The sequence below is a fragment of the Trichogramma pretiosum genome, unplaced genomic scaffold (assembly GCF_000599845.2).
Source record: "Trichogramma pretiosum strain Unisexual culture from Peru unplaced genomic scaffold, Tpre_2.0 scaffold103, whole genome shotgun sequence".
NCBI lineage: Eukaryota > Metazoa > Arthropoda > Insecta > Hymenoptera > Trichogrammatidae > Trichogramma > Trichogramma pretiosum.
In genome coordinates this window covers 3,638-30,513 of record NW_019640788.1, presented here as the reverse complement: position 1 = coordinate 30,513, position 26,876 = coordinate 3,638, and the positions used below count along the sequence as shown (strand labels likewise).

At 38.2% G+C, this 26,876-nt stretch overlaps 1 protein-coding gene across 2 annotated transcripts; it reads right to left on the bottom strand.

Moving 5' to 3' along the window:
- Positions 1–136: 136 nt before the first annotated feature.
- Positions 137–26,876, bottom strand: LOC106653835 (ankycorbin-like). Of its 2 annotated transcripts, none has more exons than XM_014373424.2 (13): positions 26,697–26,876; positions 21,400–21,606; positions 21,000–21,336; positions 20,515–20,849; positions 8,593–8,869; positions 8,183–8,431; positions 7,687–8,111; positions 4,277–4,654; positions 3,101–4,114; positions 2,224–3,028; positions 1,989–2,143; positions 1,812–1,882; positions 137–1,160 (listed from the first exon to the last, which is right to left on the bottom strand). In XM_014373424.2, exons 3-13 carry the CDS (start codon positions 21,260–21,262, stop codon positions 960–962), a joined length of 4,173 nt encoding a protein of 1,390 aa, XP_014228910.1. In that variant the 5' UTR covers positions 21,263–21,336; positions 21,400–21,606; positions 26,697–26,876; the 3' UTR covers positions 137–959. The 2 variants fall into 2 exon arrangements, with proteins under 2 accessions (XP_014228910.1, XP_014228911.1); XM_014373425.2 differs by having other exon boundaries at positions 21,000–21,326.

The window sequence follows — 26,876 nt, the reverse complement described above, 5'->3', positions numbered from 1 at the left end:
TTGATTAAAGACATTTTTATGAGAACATAAATGGTAATTTCATTGTTAAAGACTGTGAAAAATGTAAGTGGTCCAAAAAAGAAAAAATCAGTTCTATAGAAGTTTTTTAATAATGATATATTTTATTTCTCTTGATTATTATTTTACGTTTACCTTATTGCTTTGAACTTTTCAATTCTTTTTTCGTTTACATTTATTTATCGTAACGTAAAATATTACAGATTATAAAAAGCAACGGAGGACGGACTTGTTTTTTTTTTATTCATTAAAATAGTAGATTAGTAAATCATTGTATAATTTTCTAGCACATTCAATTAATGCATCACGGTAATAAACTATTACATTAGGATTATTTTAGCTTCACGTTAACGTAAAAAAAGCAGTTCTAGAGCTATAAAAAATAAAGGTATCAATGAATCGATACCAGAGCTTATCTCTAAACACAGCTTGAAATTACATGGAATAAGCCGATCATTTCATTCTCAATACATTGTACAAAGAAATAAAATCATCTTTATTGCACTTAGAAACAATTGCAATGGAAAATTATCAGTGGTTACTAGGTTTAGCTTTACATGGAAATTTTATTCTGAAAATATTTGCTCTACGATTGGTAATTAATTAAGACAGCTTACAGCAATCTCTTCCAAATAGATACGGGGTACATAGAAAGTCCAAAACCGTCGTAAAACATTATAAACAGTATGTTCATCGTACACAAATACAATAATTAACAAACAATTGGCAGTTACGTCGTCGAGCTGACTTGCAAAATTTTGATTTTAAAAAATCGGTGTCTTTGATATTATCGAAGCGCATGGACATTGCGTATACATTTATTGATATCATAATCTGTCTTTTTTATAGAAACAATCGTGGTGAGCACGCGTGGAAGAAAATACGTAGTTATATATAAAGCACAATTTACACGCGATCCTTTTATTTTTTTATTACATCGATCAGACACTTTTGGTATGCCTTTGAGTGACCGACGTCGCGGTCAGAGCCGCTGCGCTCGTCTTGGGCTTGCTCGAGTTGTCCAACTCCGAAGCCGAAGCGTCGCCGCGTACCGTGAAAGTCACGAAGTACCTCTTGGTGCGATCGAGCTTCTCCGCGGGTAAAGCGATCACTTGCTTCTCTTCGCCGTGGGTCACTTCCACCTGTGTGTCGGAAGCAAAACATACGTTTGATTGTTATTCGTTCTCGAAAAAGCTGTCCGAGAGCCAGCCCTCTTCAAACATGCAAATGAATGTGGCGAATAAATTTCTTGCTACGCAATTTTACGGTTAAGTATTAAATTAGAGCTCGATCAATTTGATGGTATGAGAAAAACAAAGCTCACAGACTGGATTGACCCTGCCCTATTCACTATCCATACACACATGCACGTTTGCGGTTTTTTATGGATTGTTTCCCAGACAGAAAAGCTCAACATTTTGTGCCTAGTTTTCGACCAATGGAATTCTTTTAATTAACAGCTTACACTTATTAGACTTATACAATTATGTTAACTGTACTACTTGCAGATTTACAGATAAAGGTACTTGACATCTAGCGGCGAAGAGTTAAAGCAATATTACTGTATTTAAAGTGGTTGAAAACTCGTCTAAATTTTTTGAAACAGTTAAATTGTCATTTAACTTTAGCACGCTTAACATTTTTGAAATAATTGTAACAGAATAATCGCCAACAACAAGCCAATTAATGATTATATATTGCAAAAAATTATTTTGAATGGTCATTTTTAGGTCAAGAAGCCATCATTGAAATTAAGCATTTATATCAGGGTTCCTTTTTTAATAATTACTCACCGTCATCTGCCCTTTGCCTCGACCATCGATCTTCGGTAGAAGACTAGTCGGTCTCTCGTGGCCTGATCCACCTACGTTAATTTTAATCCATCATTAATTCATACATAATGATATGTAAAATTCAAACTTCATCGCTTTAATCAAAGTAGGCGTCATGAAATTTGTGCCCTTTCTTACAATACGTATAAATGGGTAGCGAAGTGTAGGCACTTGTTGCGTGATGACAGCGGTGAGTCTTTTGGGTGCATTGCTTGGCCTCGGTGCACCAGTCGGGTGACGCCGGTCGCTTCTGTAATCGCCTCAGCTGCTCGTACAAAAATGACTCGAAACTCCTGAGTAAAAAAATAAAAATGGATTATCGAAATCAGTAGTGAAAAATCAGTAGCGTTGATAATTATGGTGCGCAAGCTACCTGAACGTGTACGATTGATCGTATCTGGCCACCCCGAGGGCAGGTCCGCTCATGCCGGCTCTGTGAAAAGCCTCGACCTGGCGTTTCACCAGGACCTGCTCGTTGGCGCGCCCGTGCCGTATCTGCAGCCTCTTGAGCTCCATCAGCTGGAAGAAGATCTTGCGCTCGAGATGGTAGCGTCGCAGATTGATCTGGACGTCGCGCGTTATCGTGTCCATGTTGAGGGCCTGCTGGCGCTCGCTGTTGGGGCAGCATCGGAGGCTGCGACGCGGTATCCGAGAGACCCGCGGGCTGGGCTCGATGCCGCTGTCACGACCGCCGCTGTCTCGACGCTGACGAAGCCGCACTTCTTTTTGCTGCTGCTGTTGCTGCTGATGTTGCTGCTGCGACGATTTGATCGCGTGCGATCGAAGCTGCGGCAAAGAATCACCGGCGGATTGGCCAGTTTCCTCCTCGCTCGTACTCGGTAAAACCCTGACGATCGCCCCGTCGTCGCTTCCCAAATCATCCGCGTCTTCCTCTTCGTCGTCTTCGTTGCGCTCGCCGACGACGTTTTGGATCTCTTTGTCGATCTCCTCGTCGTCTTCGTTGACCACATCCCAGCTCGAGTTGTCGATAACGGCGACGATCGCACTGTGATCCGGTGAAAAATGTTCATTCGAACTCTCGGCCTTGTCGTCGCTTTGACGCTGCTGTTGCTGCTGCTTTTGTTTCTGACGTTGCTTTTTGCTCGGACGACGTGACGCTTTCGGATGTGGTGGCGAGCTCGAGGAGCTTTCGTCGACTAAGTGGACATTTTCTGAGCCTGTAAGATTATTGAAAGAAAAAAAATTTATATTAAATCATACTTGACACTTTTGCCTTTGATTAATTGTACCTGGAGTTTGAGCTTGTACATTCTCTTGAGCTTGAGCCTTGTCTTGCGCTTGCGTTTCGTTTTCAACCTTGACTTCGTCTTTCGGCGATTGAGACTCGTCCGCAGCTTTTTCCACTTTTCCTACTTCATTCGCTAGATGTTTTGTTGTATCAACTGATCTTTTATCCTCATCTTTGACAACCACTCCGTCATTTTTTCCTTTACTTGCTAGCTCGTTAGTATCTTCATGGGCATTCCCAGATTTTTCATTTGATTCGTCAGTGAGTTCCACCGATTCTTGCCGATCTTTTTCCACCGAACTGTCTCTTTTATCGGTATCTACTTGCTCCTCTTCTTCTCTCTTGTCCTTTACCTCGTCGACTTTTTGAGTCATTTGCTGCCTAATATCTTCCATATCTTTTCGCAGATCCGCTGCCTTGATGAGCAAGGAGTTTTGCAGCTCGTCGGCCTTCTCTAAAATGTCATTCATCTTGTTCCTCATCTGCTCGTCCGAGACCTGCGGCTGATCTTTGGCGTCGTCGGTTTCCGTCGTCGGCTGGTCACCGTGCACATCGGCTTCCACCACGACTCGTTCGACGTTCTCTTGACTGGTGCTGTCGTCCTCCAGGCTCTTTTGCGCCTCGTGACTCGACGACTTGCTCTTGGACGACTGCCTCTTCTTCTTGCATATCTTGCGCGACTCCGTCGACGTGTCCTTGGACATTTCGCGCACGATTTTGGACTCTCTACTACCCGAGACTATCTTCTCGGTCTTCTTTTCCAGCGAGCGCCGGACCACTACAACCTCGAGACTGTCGTCAGATACACACGAACTCGTTTCGTCGTCGCTGGCTTTGCTCGACGCGGGCGCGACGTACTCCGAGCTCGCGTTGGATGACTGCACGAGTAGGCCGCGATCTGCGTCAGGGGCAGCCTCGCGATCGCCGTGACGACTCGCTGCTGCTGCTGATGCTGCCTCCTCGGCTTTTCTCTTCTTCTTCGACGGCCTCGCGCTCCTCCTTCGTCGTCTCCTGCCTTGAATACAATTACACCCGTCGGTTTTAGCGTTAAACGAGCTTGCGTTGCGCAGAGGTGCTCGTGCTTCGTTAAAACACGCGCGATACTCGAGGAAAAAAAAAGAAAGAAAGCCATCTACTTTGCATTAAACTCAACACAATGACACAAATACCTTTGTACCTCTAGAATCAAGAATATCCTCGTCCTCGTCGTAGCGGGCGTTCTCGCTGCGAGCTCGCCTCTGCCTCTGGACGGACGACGACGAGGTGGCGTTGTTGTGCCTCGCGCGGTCTCGCGACGTCGACTTGGCCACGCGCAGCTCCTCCTCGCTGTAGCTGCGACTGCTGTCCTGGCGCGATCCGATCGCCGTCCGCTGCAGCTCGTGGTCCCCGCGTTGATGGGCCCGCGTGCGCCTCGAGCGTTTCTCGATCCATCGCTCCTCGTAGTAGACTCCCGGATCGTCGCGTTTTTTCTCGCTCGCGTCTTGCCGATCGCCGTATTGCTCCGAGTCCGACGATTCCGAGTCGGTGTGACGCACTCGAAGTTTTGAGGAAAACACTATCATGAAAAATAAACAAACAGCTGTTTGAGGACTGCATTTAAAAGTGAAACATTTTGAATGAATTTTTTGTTTTTAACATCGATCTGAAAAAGTTCCAAGTAAAAGTAAAGCTAGTAGATTTTTAAATAATCCACAAAAATGGATACTTTATAACTTGAAATTATGACCTTCAGTGTGATTTAGACACATGAATTATTGAAAAAGGTATTGAATATTTTTTCGCCCGAGGCGTTTTGTGCGAACAATGAATACAGTAGAATATGTGTTCAAGGGCAATTTTTCGCAGTAAACAGTTTTGGTTGTTTCAGTTCTCTAGATAGAATAAATATTTTTGTTGATCAGAAATCATGCATGCTGATTTTAATTTTGATAAAGCAACTGTGAAAATTTTATACAACAGTGCAAATGAATTTAGTAATTGTCACTTTTATTGGACCAAACAAATTCTACGGTGCGCTTGTATATGGCCATTTATGAATATTTATGGAAAAACAATTGGTCGATTACTTATATCTTCGTCGCTGGGAATCATTTTGGGAGGCTCAGTAATCTTAGAACCTTTCAATTTGTACCATAGTCTTTTTATAAACTAAATTTTTTCTCACATTTTATAATTTAGGTCTTCAAGTTTCTCACAGTGTCGTTTTCTCAGACAGATTTAAATCAAAATATTCTAGTTGATATTATTTTTCAAATTTTATCATCGGCTGCATTATTGGCAACCTACTTCATCATGATAATCAAGGAAAAACAGGTTATTGGAAAAATAAACTAATAAATTGTAATACGATTTTAAACGTTTTTGAATTGTTTGGCAGGTGAAACAAATAATATATTCTCAACTTTTTAAAGTAGATGAATTAAAGCCTGATGAGAAAGCCTTACTATTCAAAGTGATAAGATACGTTTATTTATTTGCACTTTTTCAATCTAGTAAGTATCAACTTCAAACATTTAAATTTCAATTGAAAGAAATACATTTGAATCTAATTTATATAATGAATAATATAATATAAACGACGTGTTTTGATTCCAACAGTTCTGGTGGCTTTACTTTTAGTTGCTTTCTGTTTTGCTCCAGTTGTTATTCCTTCTATTTTGAATCATATATTGGCTGGAAATCAGACTTATACCCAACATTTGCCAATTCAAACAGAGTTTTTCTTAAATGAAAATCAATATTTTGTGACTCTTTTCTTGGTTCAACTTTTTACATTACTTAATTTTTCATTGGTAGTGAACGCCTTGAATGTTTTCCAATGGTGTGGTGTAGCTTACATTATAACATTATTAAGATGCCTGGTGTACGTTATTGAGTGTATAGTTGAAAATTTTTAAATGTTTTTTTTTATCTAATGAATGATTTTTATAAGAATTTTAAGTGACCTAATATTTAATATTATTCAAATTTACTAATTAAGCAGGTTTTTTAAAATCATTCATAAAAAAATCTAATAAAAATCATTTGAAAATTTATAATTTCACAACAAATCGTGTTATTATCTATGCATTAAAATAATTAATCTAAATTTTAACAATTTAATCGATTTAGGTATCAAATGAAGGAGTTAAAATACTTTTATTTTCTTAATCGCGATCTGATGATTGAAAATGAAATATCTGAAATGATATCCAAAGCAGTAACTGATATGATTAAAAATCATCAGCATGTTATAGAGTTGAGTATCACACAACTAAAACAATTGTTTATCCGCATAAAATTGATTTTCTAGTCAGCACGATTATATGTTGGATATGTATTAATTGCATTACTTTTTATACATATTATTCAAATTAAAATATTTAAAAGAGCTTATTACTAAATGTTTTAGAATAATGGAATTATTTAACCAAATTGCTAGTCCACTTATGATCATAATAATGCTGCTGTCATCAACGTGTCTTGTTATATCAGCTTTTTGGGTATGGAATGAAATTTATTTTTATGAAGCAATATTGTTAAACTCTCATTTTTCTGTAATTTTTGATTAGATGGTGATCTTATTAAAAACAGACAAAGCTGACGCTTTCAGAATGTTTTGTGCATTTTTGCTATTAACAATTTCTTTATTTTTTATCTGTTTACCAAGCCAAATTGTAGTGGATAGCAACACTTACGTATACAACTCATGGTAAAGTTTTTATATTTAATTGTGCAGAACTTAATATTCATTTTTAACAGTGAAAAAAATTTAGTTATGGTTGCAATTGTCATGATTATCCAATAAAAGCAAAAAAACTCTTTCTAATGTTTATTTTGAGACTATCCAAAACTTTGGTCGTTCCGGCTGGACCACTAGCTGATCTAAACTTCGAGACGTACGGAAATGTAAGTTAAATATATTATACTTATTATTCATTTGTCAACTAATTATAATGATGACTTAGATCATGAAAACATCGTTATCATATACAACAGCTTTAATGTCGATGTATCGATAAGATGCTCAATTTTATTTAAATTAAATCTTAGAAATGATTTGTTTAGAATATTAATTACGTTCAATCATCAATTTTCAACGACAATGAACAAGTTTACAAAGAACAAAATAAACTGAAGATTTCCTCATATGCTTTTAAATACGCGTTCATCGTATCGAATTTTAATTTCAAGTTCAATGTACGATGCCTTTTTATTGTAAGTAAGAGGTATCTCCAAATGTGTAATTATCAAAGTAAAATTAAATCATTTACGAATTAAAACACAGTCTCTTCCTACTCATGAGCTTCGGCTATAAACGAATTAAATTTGTAAATATTTTCAGGCTTTATTGATACCCTCAACGTTGTACTTTTTTAATCCAAGACCATTAACTTAAAATTGTTCATTTATTTGCATTTAAAAGTTAGTGTAGGATTTTGTTGAATTTTTACTTCTGACTGCTTTTTTTTTATTTAACAGTTGTTTATTGACTTTTAACTAGAATCAAACTTGTTTACGTACTTGATTCTATGACAGTCGAAACGGAGTAGCGAGTTCATAACAGATGAGAGAACATAAAGAACATGGTCATAAAATCAGATATACCTTTGGCCGGGCCGCTCTTCTGATTCCTCAGATGCATCGCCGTCAATCCTCCGTGCATCTGTATCAATTTCGCGCAGTCCCGATGACCCTTATAGAGAGCCGCGTCCAGCGCAGTCATGAGGCCGCCCTTGCTCGATCTGAGCAGCGCGTTGATTCTCGCCCCGTTGTCGAGGAGCAGCTTGGCCGCGTCCAGGTGGCCGTGCAGAGCCGCCACGTGCAGCGGCGTCTTGCCCTCCTGCGTCACCACGTCGAACAGTCCCGGTTTGCGCTTGAGCAGCCACTTGAGCAGCTCGAGCCGGCCCGACGAGACGGCCTCGTGAGCCACCCCCGTGCCCCGGACGGTGCGCGTGTGCAGGAAGGCGCCCTCGTGCGCCAGGATTTTCAGCGTCTCCAGCTGACCCTTGGCCGCCGCGCACAGTACCGGCCTGCGGGCGCAATGCAAAATATAATTAGCTTGTACTCTCGCACACGTGCATAAGACAGAGTGAATGCTCACGTTCGGCCCTTTCGATCCTGCCGATTGGGATCGGCGCCAAGTTTCAGCAGCAGAGCCGTGGCTTCGGCGTGGCCGAGTGTGGCCGCGTAATGCAGGGCTGAGCAGCCGTTGTCGTCCACGTGATCGGGCTGAGCATTGCAGAGATTGATGAGCGCCTCGATGCAGGCGACGTGGCCCCTCGAGGCGGCGCAGTGCAGCGCCGTGAGGCCGTCTTTGTCCGACGCACCGGCGACCGCCGAGCCTCCAGCCCTGCGCATTTTACACGGGGCGCGAGTAAGACGATTATTATGTGTGCTATTGGGAATAGAGGTCACTGCGGTATCGATAATTTTTGTCACACCAATTTGGTCAGCGATACAAGGACACACACGTTCGACGCGCGACATAAGTTATCGCGATATGCCTCTCACCTGACGAGAGCCAGGACGGCTTCTACGCTTCCAGCGCTGGCGGCCCATAAAATCGGCTGTCGGCCGTCCTCGTCGCGAGCGTTGACGTCTGCGCCGAACTCCAGCAGAGTATTCAGGACTTTGAGGCCGATTTTCTTCGGCACGCTGAGTTCCGAGGTGGCGGCCGCCCCGCAGCACTGAGCCGCGTAGTGGAGCGGCGAGCCACCCCGCAAATCGGCGCTCGACGGACTAGCCCCGGCGGCCAGCACCAGGCGCACGCACTCGACTTCGCCGCATACTGTGAACGAAAAAAAAAACAATTCAATCCACTTCACTTTATTTGAATAATTTCATTTAAAATATTATTGACTTTAATTTTCTTTAAAATTCTTTTTTTACTGCATCTGTTGAGCGAATAACAGATTATTGAGAAGGTATTGGGAAGTAATGCGAGTGCCCTGGAGGGGGAAAAAATCCAATATGTCCGCTATAGCCATGAGGTTTAACATAGGAGTGTATGGGAGGTTTACAGTTTTTCGCTCATATTTCAAAAAATATGCAAATTTTCGGAAAACTGAGGACATCAATCGATTCCTCGTCAAATTTTACATCAGAAATGATTGTCGACTGCAAAAGTGTTAGTGTAAAATTATTCACAATATCGAGTTAAACAAATAAAAATCACGTCAAAGCGAAGCGAGAGCCCCGTTTCATAGTCGAATTTCTCTGTTTAACTCGATATTGTGAATAATTTTACACTAACACTTTTGCAGTCGACAATCATTTCCGATGTAAAATTTGACGAGGAATCGATTGATGTCCTCAGTTTTCCGAAAATTTGCATATTTTTTGAAATATGAGCGAAAAACTGTAAACCTCCCATACACTCCTATGTTAAACCTCATGGCTATAGCGGACATATTGGATTTTTTCCCCCTCTAGGGCACTCGCATTACTTCCCAATAGTGCTGTGCTAGTGGAGCCTATCACGATACTGAAAACTCTATTTTACAATTTACCATGATGTAAAGAAGCTCTGTCTTTTAATGTTAGCTGTGCTTAATAAGCAGCTTCGTTCGACGTAAGTTCTATTCATAACAAACTGTATAACGTTTCATTTCTATCTTTTTTCAGCAATCATTGGGGATTAAACGATAGTCAGCGCCCTCTGTAAATTCAATGCGGCCGTCCCATAAGAACCTTAGGACCGCCTGTAAACTGTTTCAGCTGTATCACAGGCGGTCCTACGGTTCTTATGGGACGGCCGCATTGAATTTACAGAGGGCGCTGACTATGGTTTAATCCCCAATTATTGGCGCACGAGTGGGTCGAAATTGCGAAGATCACAAAATTCAAGTATTATAAGGAATAATTTGAATTATTACCAAAACCAATCAGAGCACTCAGAGTACGTTGACTCACCACAATATCACACTTACTCATTCACTTGGAAGTGAAAAAATAGTTTTCACTTTTTTTACCAATTTTGTCATAGAATATAGTTCCATTAAACAATTATCAAACTTCGGTTTCGTCTCGACTGAAAATTACATAGGCACGCAATCCATTTGCGTCTTGTCCAAAATTTTGACTTATTATCTCTTTCAAAATATATTATGAAACAGTGTTCTCTTCCCCTGTCACGATGATGTGTGATTCGAACTGTCCTTATATGCAATAACTTATTTCAGTCATATGTTTACGTTCTTATTCATGGGCCTGACGTTCAAACCAAGCAACTCTTATACTCAACACGACCGCGCCACACACACACACACACACAACTTCACACATCGTCGCGCTAACGCATACTAACCGCAACTTGCATACCACCTAATTGTTCTTCGGGCTCTTTAATATAGGTACGGAATGTAATATGCTCGAATATGCTCGATAGACTATGTACCGATCAAACTGTATAACTTTATTGCTGTTGTGTACGTTTATGAAAATGCAGAATGCATGACTTTGACCTTGAAGGGACTGTACCTCTTAATAAATAGCAAAAGAGTTCAAAAACTTTTAATAATCGTCATAAGAATTATATTTAAGAAATAAATAATGTGGAACTTATTTATGACAATAAATAAGTGTCTTGTGGAAGGGAAAACAGAGTGTAGTAGTGAATCATCGATGTAAATCTTTTTTCAGCAATAATACAATTTTTTGAAAAGTTTTTGGATATCCAGCAAAATTTTTCAAGCCTTCAATGTTTTGTAATAAAACAAGCAGTTTACTCGTTGATACCTTAAATGATGAAATTAAAATTAAATTTATAATATCAATTCATAAAATATTACAATAAACGAGAGAAACTTGCCACGTGCCACTTGCTGAGAAAGTTGCTACGTACGAAATCGTTTCTTTTATTACCTATGACATAGATTTTACTCATTTTGATTTTCAATGAAACAATGTATCAGTTTACAGCACTGCAAGTGAAAAAATTCAACACGATTGTCAGACCAGCTGTCAATGTGAGAGATATCATTGACCTTGCCATAATCAGTTTTAACATCTTTCGAGCTTTTAACGGATAGCTATACCAGTTTATGCATAGCTGAGAGAAAATTATACAAATTACTTTTTGAATAGAGCATAATTTCTTTGATTTTTACCTTTTAAGAAGAAATTTATAGCTGGCATTGCTCACCAATTGACTTAGAATACATATTTCAATAATAACAACCAGAACAGCATTAAATACAAAAAACATTTTTCCAACTTCCGTCAAGTCCGAATTTGCCAGTGAAATTACCATCTGAATTTATATCGAAGTGAATTTGTTAAGATTATCACCATTATCTTTTAACGCTTACCCAAGTTCCTATTAAAATGAAAACAAATGTATCTAATAGTCCAAGCCCCATAGGGTTCACCATAGAACGAAAAACCTTAAAAATCTTAAAACACACGAATAAATTATTATTGAATCAAATTTTGACACAATAATAGATGCCGTGCCTACATTTTCAAATTATAGTTTCCAAATCAACTGTGTAATAAACTGTATCTGATGTATTTTACTATGATGTTTGATAGAGTTACAATTATTTTAACTTATTTTATTACTTTAAAAAGTTACCTTGTTTTTTTCAAATCCTTACTAATAAATAAGTGTACCGAATGTGGTTTTCGGTCATAGGGGGGTGCATATAAGCAAGCATGTATACTAAAGAACGTAATATTTAATTATACAGATTTTTTTTCTGCTTTATTATTTATAATCTGTCCACATTAAGAATTAATGTTTTCGAAAAATCACATACGATAACACAACGTACAGTGGGCTTGCCATTGAAGGTCAGCCTTCTGCATAGCGAGAATCATAACTAGGTTGAAGATATGCATATTATGTCAGTTTTTAATTTAACTATTTAATTTATATGATTTACTTAATCAATAATTTGTTTTTTTTCTTTCAATTCTCAAGTTTGTGGTACGTTACGTTTTGCCATTATCTGCCCCGTCAATTTATTTGGATATATCTTCCAAGAAATTTTTTCAAGAAGGGATTTTTCAATTTTAGACTTCGCGTCCTCTCTAAAAAAAATTGAAAAACGTCGAGGTTGTGTATTTTCATGACGAAAATGAGTGCACACAATTTCAAAGTTTTCCGCATTATTAAAATATTCTTTCATGAATTTTTTCAGATTGTTTAGGTCAAAAACGATTTCACAATCGAAATAGACGTCGATACAGAGTGTGGAGAGATACGAACTACCTTTTTCTATGTACTATAGTATTCGAAAAGTCTGAGAACCCACACCGCACGATTATCTACAAAAGTTTTAGTCTTACTCAATTATATTGTTTAAACAATAAACGAATTTCAATTTTCATCGATCATCGCTTTTTGTTTTTTAACAAGAACGTTTCCTGAAAATTCTCTTGGACAAGTAAAATGTTAAATTATTGAGTTGAAATTGCGAAATAATCTGACAAATACTCTTCTTTTAATCATGCATACTGAAGTTATCGAAAAAAATTATTTACGTAATGAAGGTCAATGGAGTAAAAGTAAAAACTTTTTTTAAATTTAGACGCATAATGTCCCTTTCAAAAAAATTTCTCTGCATCAAAGCAACAATGATTTAAAAACAAAAGCATTTGTTTGAAAATAATAAATTCTTTATTCAGCATTCATATTCAAGTATTTTTAATATACCAATGTGTATAATTGTAATATTACGTACATCAGTATAAAGAAGCCGTTGCTTTTAATTTTTCAGTCATAAGCATGGTGCGAATAAAAAACGTTGATAAAGACGAGCTGACTTCGAATATTATAAAAAAATTGAAATTATATAAATTTCCTCTCGATCTTATAATAATGCAATTTTTTTCCATCTTACCGGGTGAAAATAAATTGATTCATTGGATAAAGAGATTAACAATTTTGCTTTTGTTTTTCATAGCTTTCGTTTGTACAGTGAGTATAGGTAAAAAACTGTGAATGATTGTTTTAATCATAGATTTTATTATCAGGGCATAAAGATGTTTCAAGAAATTAAAAATGTTAACATCAACATCAACTGCTTGGGACAATGTATCATTCAAATGACACAGATAATATTCTTTATAGTTACTTATATTTATATAATCATAAATTCAGATAAGGTTAATTTTTGTTTCTGAAAATTCAATCATTACTTGGAAAGGATAGACCACTTTTATCTGATTTTTTTAGGTGTCAAAAATTATGATGATAATCATGCAGGCATACGATAACGCTGATATAAAAAGACAAAAAATAATTACAAAAGTAATTGCAGCAGCTTTTGAAATTACACACTATCCAAAAGGTAACAATTTTAATTTTTTGAAAAATTTTTTTAAAAATAAACTTGATGAATTTTTTACAGTGGCTTTTTTTACGTTCGTTGGTTGCTATACTTTAACTCCAGTAGTTTTTCCAATCCTTTTAAGTTGGATATCACCCGAAAATAAAATTTTTCCTAAATTTCTACCTCTCAAATTGGAATTTTTCGTTGACGAAAATGAATACTTTTATTTTATTTTCACGTATCAGTGTTTACTGATAATACTTCTTTCCTTGTTCTTAGCATCATTTCATTTTTTTCAGTGTGTGGTTATTGGATTAATTTTTGGTCAACTTCGTTGTTTGAGGTATTTCAAGTATTTTTAATTATTTTTTATATAAACACCTATTCACCCAAATTCTTCATTTTGTAATCCATTTACATAAATCTTAATGAAACAGTTGATGTTAGATATATTTATTATGGTGCGTATTAAATAAAAAATAAGAATATACAAATGCATCATTCGATTGCCCAGATTGGTTCAGTTAAATCATCTTTCATTTGTAATTTTGTTAAACTATTACAGAAATTCAATTTTTTTCAAATTTATCAGATCAATTTCGTGCACTCGTACACGTTTTATTATTTCTGATCGAGCATTCAAGCACAGCACGAATAAAACGACTTCACATCACTTTTTTATGTGTAAAAACCAACAAACTCGACCATTTCAAACGCACATTCTCACAATATTTTCTGCTTATATTTCACTCAAATAGACTTGACTTTCATCATATAAATTAGATGACGCTCAAATTCTCCAACACTCAGATGCCCTGCCCTCATGCATTGAATAGTAACTTGACATATTTTGTATTTTTTCAACTAAGGCCCGACGAATCTTGATTTTTTAAATTTAAATAAATTTATTAATTTAATTTTTATATTTGATTTAGATACAGCTTACAAGAAATTGATATTCGATATAAATTGAGTATTGCCATGGTCAAAAAACCACAAAACCATTCACTTTGTAAAAAATTAAAAGTAATAGTTCGTCAAAACCAAATTTGTATTCAGTAAGTTAATTTTTACCAAAAAATCTCGATATAATATTTTTATTTGATTAAATATAATCACTTGTCTAATAATATTAGTAATAATGATAATAACAATATATCTTTATAGACTTAATTCTACAATCTACAATAAAATATGATTTTGATCGTTTTGATGTTTTACCTGAGAATTTCTTTATTTCGGTTGTAGGCTGCATGAGGATATGAATTCCATAGGAAATGTAATATTTTTTTGCGGAACCGCGGTTATCATGATTCACTTCGTTTTTGATGGGGCAGCGGTAAATATCAAAATAAAAATAATTAATACGCCGAATAAAAAGCTTTGTACTGAAACGTTAAAAATTTATGTTTCCAAATTTTCAAGAAAATCAACCATACATTTCTCAATAAATATATGTTTTATTTTTATCCTTAACCCGTATTATTTTAACGTTAATTTCGTGTATAGACTCATTTTCCATCGATTTATTTTCACTGTTAATAAAGATGGTAATTTTATTCGACTACGATAAATATGGAGCTGCGAGAATGTTTACTGCTTATTCTGCTTCGATGGTTGCATTCCTTTGTATGTGTATTCCAAGTCAATTAATTAGTAATGCTAGCAATGATTTATTTAATCAGAGGTTAAATGAGTTGCAACATCAATTACTAAATGATTTTAAAAGCAATTGCTTATAATTTATTAATATTTGACATAGTTATTGTATTGATTGGTACAATCATCCTCCAAAATCTAGGATTATCTTGATATTGATTATGATGAAAGCAATGAAAACTCTAGTAATACGAGCTGGACCACTGTTAGATATGAATTTTCAATCATTCAGCAATGTAAGTTTATTGATAATTCTATTGTAAAAAATCTTGAAACTAGTTGTTCTTATAATATTTATTTTTACAGGTCATGAAACGATCGATATCATTTATTACAGCTTTTCGATCATTATATGCTTTATATCAAGAAAAGGATCGCGAGTGAGAGCTAATACTGTAGGAACTTTTTTGCTGAAAAATTGAAAATAAATGACTGTGCAATTAAATAATAAGTAGATAACCTTTTTATTGATTTTTGGTATTTTTTAGGAAACATAAAACAAGCTTAAATGATTCATTTTTTTCAAGCATTTGAAAAACGGTAGAATTTATGTTGTACCCAGACGCAAGCTTTTTACAATTAACACTCTGAAAAAACAGTTAGTTTTAACTTCAATTTTAGCCATTTCATATGAATGATCATAGTTGTCATGGCTTCGCTCTCCTAAATAATAATCATGTTCATTTTTGGGATTTTATCATAGCCAAAAGAACGAGAAAAGGAAAAGAAACACATAAAACGTCTAAAAGGTTATTTTTGTTCGTTTTCTACTTCTTCCAATCTTGTCGTGGCTGCACGAGTGAATGAGGACATTGTTTGCCAGTGGGCTTTAGCAGCAAACCTGATCTCAGGCTTCAAAATTAAACAAAAGCTTTGAAAGGTGCTAAAAAATGTACCCTTCCATTATCTCAAAAAAAGTTGACTGCAATTGATTAAGATTGGTTAAGGAATAATTCTCTTCACTTGAAGACTTAAAAGTGTCACGCTTTTGCTAATGTGAACTTCAAAGCTCGGGGTACTAGAAAAAATGTAAGTCATTCTGACATATATTTTAACTTTACTCTACGAGCGCATAAGATCGCGTGCCGAACCATTTCTCTCGTATCTTGGCGTCGTGCTCGTGAATTAAACTACCTGCAGTTCACGATATGTTGTCTCCATGCGAAGTCTCGACAGTATCTTCACAGGACTCAAGGCGTAAAGGCAACTGTTAATACTAACGTAAAATTTTCACTTTTCTATTAAATTTATGAATTTGTTATTGTTTTATCATTTTCTTGTATTCCAGCGAACTATCAAAACAATAAAACCTAATTCGATTGATAAAATTTAGATAATTTACTTGAGGTAAAATTGATATTATTAACAAAAAATATTTTGTTGGTTTTTGAGATAAATTTTATTTACTGTTGCCAATAACAATCATATGAAAAATCATTATCATTTGATCAACTATCTCGTTAAGTTTACTATTTAAAATAGGTTCTTCGTTTAAAAAGATGGCGAAAAAAAAGTGAATATTTATAAAATATTTTTCTATAAAATTAAAAAAAAAATAATTCAAAGTCTTATAATAAAATTTTGTTAAAGCCTCAGGAAACTACGATTTTCTTAGAATAATTTCCAATACTATCGGACTCGTAATGGCAGTATGTGAGAAAGAGATCGATTTTTTGTATTGATAAAAGTTTTTATCAGGCCCCTAAGGTATAAACATGTATAGAGAGAGGCATCATTAAGCAGAATTTTGATTTAGTAATTTTTTTAATCTACTGATCTACAAATATAGCAATAAGCGTTATTAATATAGCTATTTTTGTCATTTTCTTTGTACTTTCATATGAAAAAATTTTTCAAGCCTTTCCTTGAAATTCTGCTACACTTAAGTGGAAAAGAATTTAATAGCAAAACTTTTGAGACCCAAAGGAATACAATTAATTAAATTTTGCATTCAAAATCATGCGGTCAAGGACTTAAAAAACACAAATCAATAGATATGCATTCTGGATGAATTTGAATAATAAAAGGAACTACAGGCATATTTTTTGTTATAAAACGACATGTAAAAATATATTTTAACATAAGAAACAAAAATATTTAATATTAATCCTCAATTTTCATGTTTTGCATTTATAGGCATAAACACAGATGTGTCCCCTTAATCCCTTTCTGCGTGAAATAAAAATCTATTTTAATGTGTTCTAGTACACAACTAAATACATCGCAATCTGCAAAAATAATTTTTTCAAAATTAAAGTGCATGAATTATAAAAAATATCGTAAAATCTGCTATTACTTGCTGAAGATAGTATAAAATAAGGTAATACCAATATGTACGTATGAGTAATCCAAAACATTTGTTCAAAATGCAAGTTCATATTCGTAATTTGTACTTTATCCTGTCAAAAAGACATGAACTATCGCAATCAAGTTGAATTAACGTGACAATCTTTTTCTTAATAACGGAAAATTCAGGACCCACTCGAGTTAATCTACGAGCGAGAAATCTTTACGACTTCTGTACATGTATATAATAAACAATAATGGCATGGAAATAGGTCGTCGCGGCCAGCACAACATCGTGCCTAACGCTAGCCAATATATGAATGGGACTTTCAAGATTGCTCGGCGGATAAAAACGTTGAGAATTATAGCCGTAAGTGTATCGCAAGTGAAGAATGCGTTACACTCTACATAAGCAGGTAGAAAAATGAAACGGCATAAGGAAAAATTACGGAAATATACGTGGATAACATCGCGTGGAATTATTGGAACTAGACATAAAAAGCAGACTTGCACGACGAATTGGGTGCGTATAGCGGTCGCTTTGATACGCGCGTTTTACGTGTATGACTTTTTTAAGGAACTACTATAAAATTATTACTAATTATTACTATAAAATTACTATAAATCCCCACGCTCTCGTTTGCTTTATGTTTTATATGAGTATAATCTCTGCCTCTTCGCGAATCCCCGACGTCCGTATGTAAACACACACACGCATACACTCACACTGGGACGTATACAGCTGTGCGCACGATATTATTATATGTATAAATTATAAAAGATCGCGTGCTTGTGTCCAGTCTTAGCCCACCCTCGAGTCCGAACGTCCTGGAATTACGTCATCTTGATGTGACCCACTGACCTACCGTCATCGTGTACATTCGCGAGCATGTGCATGTATGCATACCACACGCTTACCTAATGCACACATAGACCGAGTTAACTCACGAAACGGGCGATTTACTTCCTTCTCTCCTCGAAGCGACTCTCGACTCTTACATTAGGCGATTATGAGCGATCGCGATAATCGTGCACACATACGCACGCGCACGAGCACCGGCAGGTCTCGCAAGACTAGATATGGTCCGAATGAATGACGACGATAATTTTGATTATGACGGAGGATGGCTTTTAATTTTGTCACACTGCACTGCCACGAGTAATAAGGGGTGCACTTGTAATTGTCGTGTTGGTGGCGGCAGCGCGCAACATGTCGTGCAGCAATCTAGGTCGAACCGGCCCGTATATATCTATTTATGTTACATGTATGTGTGTACAGCATACCGATTTCAAAATTTAATCGCCCCTATTTTTTCCCTTCTCGATCGGTGTAATTATCGAGCGATGGAAAATAGATTGAATGTAAATCGGCGCCCAAGTACACGCAATGATCGTGCGAATAAATACATCAAATATTTGTGTCTGCTGCTGTTCGTGTGTATGTGTGTGTGCGTGTACATGTGATCGTGTACATAAGTTGTAGGATGTGCATGAATGGCAAGTCATTTGTGCTCTTATATATCATCCGAACATGCGATCTTTCTATTATAATATCGTGAGCTCGTGCATAATGTAATATTGTTATTACGAGGTGTTAACATTGAATCTCGATTCGGCAACGTGTTTTATACATTTTGGCGGGGAAGGTGGCTCATATATCGAGTCGCGCTTGACACACATTGTCGTATAATCCAACGCGAACATTCGAGCGAAAGGTGTCGATTTTTATGCGCTTGTTGCACAAAATAATTATGTCAAACCATTATTTAAATGTATATTTTTAGAAACCAAAGAATTCCTTCGAGTTACGCATTGCAAGCGTAAAAGCGAACGTTAACGTTGTATACAGCTTTGAGCATATATGAGCGCGTCCAGCATAAGTCGGCCACCCCGCGCGATTACGGCATTTTTGGCCGAAAGTGTCGTATGTTTAGCTCGCTCGGAAACGTTTAGCAAGGGTCAGAAAAAAAATCCAAACCCATGGATCAATAGATTTTTTCCTCCTCTTTCTAGTGGTGTAACTCAAAAAATTCTTAAAAATTGATTTTGAGGTTAAAACTCGACTTGAATGTTTAAGTCCATTTTCCCAAAAAATGTATCCTCCGATTGCAATTTAAACTGCACCAATCGAAAGAGGAGGCAAAAATCTATCGAAAACCATGTTTTCCAGGATGGAGAAATGATAAGAACTATTAAAGATATCGAGATGAATAGCGCGGGACGGCGCGCGTGGACCTCTTTTCCTGCCTATGTCTTTTCGACTCGCTAAAAAAATGCTGGAAAAATAATTTAAACATGTAAATCGATAGATTTTTTCCTCTTCTTTCGATTGGTAATGTTAATTTTGAGGTCAAAATTGGAATACTAGAAGAAATATTGACTTAAAAATTCAAGTCAAGTTTTGACTATGAAAAAAATTTTTGGGAATTTTTTCAATAACACCATCAGAAAGAAGAGAAAAAAATCTATCGATTTACGTGTTAACATTATTTTTCCAGCCCTTTTTAAGCGATTACGAGGGAGTCGAAAAAACAAAGACACGGCGCCGCGTGTGTGCCGCCGCTGGCGCACGGAAAACAGGTCCGCGCGCGCCGTCCCGCGCTATTCATCTCGATATCTTTAATACTTCTTATCATTTCTCCATCCTGGAAAACATGGTTTTCGATAGATTTTTGCCTCCTCTTTCGATTGGTGCAGTTTAAATTGAAATCGGAGGATACATTTTTTGGATAAATCGACTTAAACATTCAAGTCGAGTTTTAACCTCAAAATCAATTTTTAAGAATTTTTTGAGTTACACCACTAGAAAGAGGAGGAAAAAATCTATCGATCCATGGGTTTGGATTTTTTTTTTGACCCTTGGTAAACGTTTCCGAGCGAGCTAAACATACGACACTTTCGGCCAAAAATGCCGTAATCGCGCGGGGTGGCCGACTTATGCTGGACGCGCTCATATACACTCGTAACAGTAGTGTCTGTTACCATGTATTTATCGACTTTTTATTAAAGCACGCAGCGGCACGCAAGCGTTTTATATACGCCATGGCTGCAACACAATCCCTGCGGCTCCATAATGTAAGCTAGCACAGCAAAGACACCCTCCTAACCTCTCCAAGTACGCGATTTCTCGGAAGCTCTCGGCTTTCTCGCGACCAAGAAAATCATAACGAAAATACATCGCTGAAACAATTATATCTGTGCACGGACTCACCGGTAGCCCAGTGCAGCACGCTGTGTCCCTCGAGGTCCTTGGCGTCGACGTCGGCGCCGTGGGCCAGCAGCACCGCCACCAGCTGGGCGTCGCCGGCGATCACGGCCAGATGCAGGGCCGTGTGGCCCTCGGCGTCGGGCGCGTTGACGAGCTCCGGGGCCGCCTGGGCCACGGCCCCGCCCGTGCCCGCGTCCATGCAGTAGTGCAGGGCGCTCCTGAGGCCTCGATCCCGGTAGCCGATCGTCTCCTCCTGGTCGCGCAGCAGGCGCAGTACGCGGCCGCGATCGGCTTGCTGGCAGGCGTGCATCAGCGGCGTCGCTCCGAGCGCCAGGACTCTGTATATCGTCATATCGATGGTAACCGGCGTTAGTACGCGCGCGTGTTTATAATAAGGGGGCGAATGAAATTGTGTATAGATATATAAGCGAGGAGAGAGGGAATATATAGGCGCTTTTATGCGAGATATCTAGTGAGCTTTTACTCACTTGTAGGGTCGGCGTCGCTGCAGATCCTGCTGCTTGACGATGCCGGGCGGCACCGAGTTGGCCGCGCTGCCACCCGTGCTACGCCAGTTGGGCACCGGCGCGAATTTCGTCCTCTGGCCCGAGCTGCGAGGCAAAGGCGGCAGCGTCACGCCCTCGTCCAAGCTCGTCGCCTTTCCTCCTCCTGCTCCGGATTTTTGCTGGTATCTCTGCTCCTGCGTCGTTGATCTCGTCGAGCCAATGATAGGCGGTGCCCTAGCGTCCATGCCCTCGATCGGTAGCCGCGAGCTTAGCTACTGCGAGCAGCCGCTACTGCTCCAGTCATCGGGCCTGGACATTTCTAACATTAAAGAAAATTCACGTTTTAAACATAAAATTAGATGCGACGTGACTCATAAATTACCGTGATCGAGTTTCCGCGAAGAGAGCTGCGATGCCTCAAGCGTCCTGGACGTCTTCGAAGTCCTCGCCTGAACCGTCGCATCGTGTACGCGTCTATTGCTCGATCGCAGTCGTGCCCGAAATATCAGTCGCAGCGGTAGTAGTCGTCGAAGATGCGGGCCAAACGTTTCTCACTCGGACTCGCAGGTGGGCCGCCAACTGCTCTGACCTGTTTAGCAAAAGCAAAATACACGTGTGCTCCATCTTTCTTTTTCTTTCTCCTCTTTTTTTTTCTTTCGTTTTTTCGCTCTCCCGAGATGTAGGACAACGATCGCTCGTCGGCACATTCATATACGTATATACGTGGCCTTATCGCTACGGATATTTCAATGCAAGCAAGCCTGTGAGAGTGCAGCTGACAAGGAGTGTGTGTGTGTGGGCGTATACACATCCCTCGGTTCGCTCAAAAGCTTTACACACTCGCTGGCGGTGGACTCGCGCGCGGGTACCGACGAAAAATACCACCGATCACGAACTCCGGCTGGCTACGAACGAACGGCGAAAGGGTGTGAGGTTTTATTTTTTTTTTTCTTTTTAAGCTGATAAAGAGACAAATATCGAATGTAGGCCTGTAGGCAGAGAAAGCGAATTTAAATTACCGGCTCAAGGTTGTTTCACGCGGCGCGGCGCACACTTTGCATTCGGGTGAAAACTGATGTTTTATTCAAGATTTATTATCGGACGTGCATCATCATTATCATCGTCGTCGTCGTCGTCGTCATCTTTTATAAATCATCTTGCACCGCCCATACTCGTGCTCCTAATCGAAGTGAAAAATTTTTTTTTTCTTGGACCGCGCACAATATCTACACCGATCGGTATCTTATGTGTTGTGCTTTGTGTGACCTTCGTTTTATACCTCTCCGCGTCTAGTAAAATTTCATGTCTAGCTCCATTAACCCGCGAGTACTATTATACAAACGGGTGCTGCATAGACCCACATTTATACGACGGGGTATTTTCGGAAGATTATGGATGAAATAAAAAAAAAGCACACCTGCCCGTTATTACGTACGCGTATTATTTCTGGCCTTGAATTTTAATTCGCGATCTTGGGGATTGGCCGGAAAAAGATTCTACTGTAGATATACCGACCGCGGCGACTAATATACGTATACATATTCTTCGAAATTTTTCGAGCTTATCGTTGCTAGTCGCCAGACTGATCTTAGCGAACATTACCGTATCGTTAATGCGGAGCGAATTTATTCGACCATAATGATTTCTCATTACTCCTCGCTCGTCGTTTCGGTGTTTTGCGCTGTTATTTTTTTTGCTGTTCCACCTCGGCAAAAAAGAGCAATTTTTTGTGATCTCGATACTCGACATTGTATATAGAAAACGAGTCCCGCGTGCCGCGCGCTCGAGCACGTGGCCGTTCAAAGATTACACTTTCGACTTCACTCGGCCACCCGCTAAGACGATATACATACGTGCACGTTGTACACATCTATAGGCGAGGGCTACACGGCTAGAAGCAGCTGTTATCATGGCAACGCTGACCGCGCCAAAACACGAGCTCGGGCGCAAGTCCATTCTTAAAGGCGTCCTTGACTCGACGACACACGATGAATTGTCTCTCCTACATAATACCCTCCCTCTCTATTAGAGCATCGGCTTAATTTATTCGCTTGTATATTTACATCTGATTTGAGTGCCGCCTCACTCCCCCCCGCCTAGATTCCTGCCTCTTTGCTGTATACGATGCATGCATACATCGTAGCACGAGATCGGTACATAGCCAAATCGAACGAACGATATGTTCTTGGTACGAGCGACAAGGTTGACTCTCGAGTTGTATCGCGTTTGTCTGACTGCACTTTTACCGTAACTACTGCCGACGCATATGACTTACAAGTGTCTGTGAACTTGATAAATCATAACTTTTAGGTTATTTATCGGACTCGGGGTATAAAATCGTTACTCATACATGGCATGGTCATTTTTTATCGATTTCAGTCTTGCTTAAACTTGACCTAGTTTCGTAGTTACATCACTTGCGCATTATAAATAAATAAATATCGTCATTTCCTTAAAACCATTTCATCGTCGTTACTTACTTCTTGAAAAAAATAAAAGTAATAATGGTAATGAAAAATGAAACAACGAAAACAATTACTTAGCGCTTCAAGTTTTTATATTCCAGAGTCGATTCTACATTTTTTAGCGTCACGAATTTCCGACGTGTCGCGTCAATCAAAAAAATGTCTGCACGCACTGAATAAGCGATATGTAACACAGCGGAGAAAAGAATCGATTCGTGCATGAATCGTCGACTCCTCTTTGTGCCTTGCAACTCGCGCACACCTTCACAAAGGCGCGCATACATGCAGGGTGTCGAGGGAAAGAGAGAGAGAGAGAGAGAGAAAGAAAGAAGCCCAGCTAATTTATAACGATTTGACGCCGGCCGCGTTCAGACCCGATGATCTAGTTTCTCATTTCAAGTCTACCTATGTTCAAAAAGTGGAAGACTCTGTCTCTCTCTCTCTCTCTCTCTCTCTCTTACTCCTCTCCCCTTTTTCAAACAATTTGCTGGCGCGCGCGTGCCTCTATATCAGCTGTCACGCTATACATAGTGAGCCCCTTAAAGGGTCGTAAAAAATATTTCCCTGTACTTAGTACCGTTCATCGTAAATTGAAAAATCTCGGTTACGATTTGTAATTAACGTTTTCGTCTTCTTTCCTTGCGCATTTATGGGTCATTGTCAGAAATAAAAACACCGCACTTTGCAGGGTAACATAGGTGATATTTTGCTCGACCTATACATATTCGTGACGTACGCGTAGAGATAGTATAAATGACATTAAAGACGGCAAGTTCAAGATTCGCGAATGCGCATAAAACGTATACTTATACCAGCCTAGAGATAAGTGTTTTACAATGGCATTGCACACGAATGAACTTTCAAACGAATAGTGCTGAATTCACTTTGTCTCTGAGCGACAAAATAAAAGCTCTTTAATGTTCTTTCGAGCTTATTTATAGGCTCTCTCTCTCTCTCTCTCTCCTGTCTCTGGCACAGCAAACGTTGCTGCATGAATTAATTTTCCCCGACTCCTTTTCCTTCTTCTTGCGTACGCAAGGGAAGGGGGGAGAAGGAGGGTGGAAACCGTTTTTCACGAGCCGGGTAATTATACTGAAAATGTAAATTAGTCGTGCTCACAGGTTGTAAAAAAATTGCGGCTACTGTTTGGATTTATAAAATCGTGAGAGTGTATGTGTATGCGTATGTGTAACGTGTGGGTGCATACGCGCTCGCGAGCACCGAGGCAACGAACTTTTCTCCTTCGTACATACGTGTGAAAGTAGTATATGCACATATGGGCACGTGTGTGTACATATGCACATACTCTCTCACGTGTCACGATCGCCGCTCGCACGAGAGGAGTTTCTGGGCTGGCGATGACTGAAAATCGTTATATAATACTTGTTTCAAAATCGCGATTACTTACACATATTTATGCGCAAGATTGAGTGTGTGTGTGTGTGTGTGTGTGTGTGTGTGTGTGTGTGTGCGCGTGTGTGTGTGTGTGTGTGTATGTGTGTATCTGAATAAATAAAAAAAATTGAGACATGTTTTACATTTAATGAAAATGTGTAATGAACGATTTTTCCCCCTTTCACCCTCGTGTACAATGGAGCTCATCAATTTTATGCATGTCTTGCAGGTATGTGTGCATGTATGTGTGTGCCAGTAAGAGCACAAGGAATGTGTACTAATCAATGTAATTTACTTACGATATATGCATGCATATATATGCAAAACAGAAAATTGCTTTCTCATCGCGAGCGTAGTCTTTTCGAGGATATATAGGTTATTGGTATCATGTGTGATAGGTGCTCCTCGTGCAGTTGCTGCTGCTGCTGCTGCTGCTCGTACAATATCATATCCATATATAATACCAAGCCAAGTGAACTGATGGCAAGTCAGAAAGTATATTAAACGTACACATATATAATAGGTGCACCGAAGAAAGAGAGAGAGAGAGAGAGAGCGTCGAGTTTCCAATCTATCTGATGAACCCGAGTGAACTTTAACTTTGCAGAATTTCCTTGAAAGAGAACTTTAACTTTGGCAGCTTTCCAACTTTGCGCTTGGTAGCAAAAGATAGTAAGACGGAGAACACCTTTTCGTGCAATGTAACGATGATTTTCGGTGAAACCTGCACGTTTCGTGTAATCATTGAATGCTTTTTGGGAAGCATAATTTTTGACGCCATCTGGACTTGAATGAAATTTGTTAGCAACGCGCGTCATTCATGCGACTCGTGGTTCAAAATCGAAACGTATAACCCAATTAGCTCCAGCTCATGTTTACCCTAGATAATATACGGAAATGTACCTGTCGCTATACTTTCTACAAAAAATCGGTCGTATGAAAATATCGACAAGTGAAAAGCCAATTATTTTTATCATTAAGTGAGATAACAATTATATTAAACATAGATGTAAATGACTTGTTAAATCCTCGTTTGTAAAAAAACTAATTAACGATGATCGATCGGTAATTGTAGTGCAATGCTTTTTTCATGTAAAGTTTGAACTAAAAAATTGAACTAATGTAAAGTAACGAAAATTTTTTTTTTACAACCTTCAATTTTTTTAATCGGTTTTATTTTACAAAAGAGTGAATGATTGAAACCCGAATGATGCAAAAGCAATTACAGCTATTGTTTAAAACGATCTTTTTAGTAATAGTCTTCGTTAAAATCATTTTATTACAAGAATTTATTAATTTGCAGCAATAACAATAATCGAGTAAAAAAGTAAACTGTGATTTGCGTTTTGAAAAAAAAATGTTGACCTCATTCAAATTGCCATGACAATATATAATTAGTAAATTAATGAAAATTCGTCAATTAAAAAACATCAATACAAATTTTTTTCTAATAAAAATGTTTGACAACATGGGTGAATGATAGCGTGAAAATTTCCAACTATTTAGTGCATGAGCTCGTTCTTTAAATAACATATCTTACTAGAACTTGTAAATTTATTATAAAAAATATAATTTTTTATAATTATTAATACTCTTTTTTCTAAATTTTTTGACAAACAACAAACGTGATCATTCCTCAGTAAGATTTTTCAATTAATAAAATATATAATAATCATTTAAAGTTAAGACAATTATGCACAAGCATGAAACAAAACGTTGTACGCTGAATGTCTAAAAAATGCATTGCAGTAACGAACGGCGATCGAATCAAAAGAAACAGCAAATATTTTTCAATGAAAATTGCAGGGTCAATACTCACGTGCGAGGGCACTCATGATATCGGGGGTGCACTACCACTGTCTAGAAGCGACGACGTTGACGGAACCGGTACCTGTCGACAAATGTTGCCAGAAGCAGTCGTCGCGGCTGCAGCAGCAGACATGTTCGTGGTCGCAACCACCAACACACGCGCAGGCTTGTGTACAGAAAATTCGCCTTC

Excerpts from the sequence above, each read along its gene's own strand:
- LOC106653835 (XM_014373424.2), bottom strand. The coding sequence starts at position 21,262 with ATGGACGCTAGGGCACCGCCTATCATTGGCTCGACGAGATCAACGACG. Across the intron at positions 8,112-8,182 it reads CAGGATCGAAAGGGCCGAAC|GCCGGTACTGTGCGCGGCGG; the intron begins GTGAGCATTCAC and ends TTGCGCCCGCAG. Across the intron at positions 1,161-1,811 it reads GAGGCAAAGGGCAGATGACG|GTGGAAGTGACCCACGGCGA; the intron begins GTGAGTAATTAT and ends TCCGACACACAG.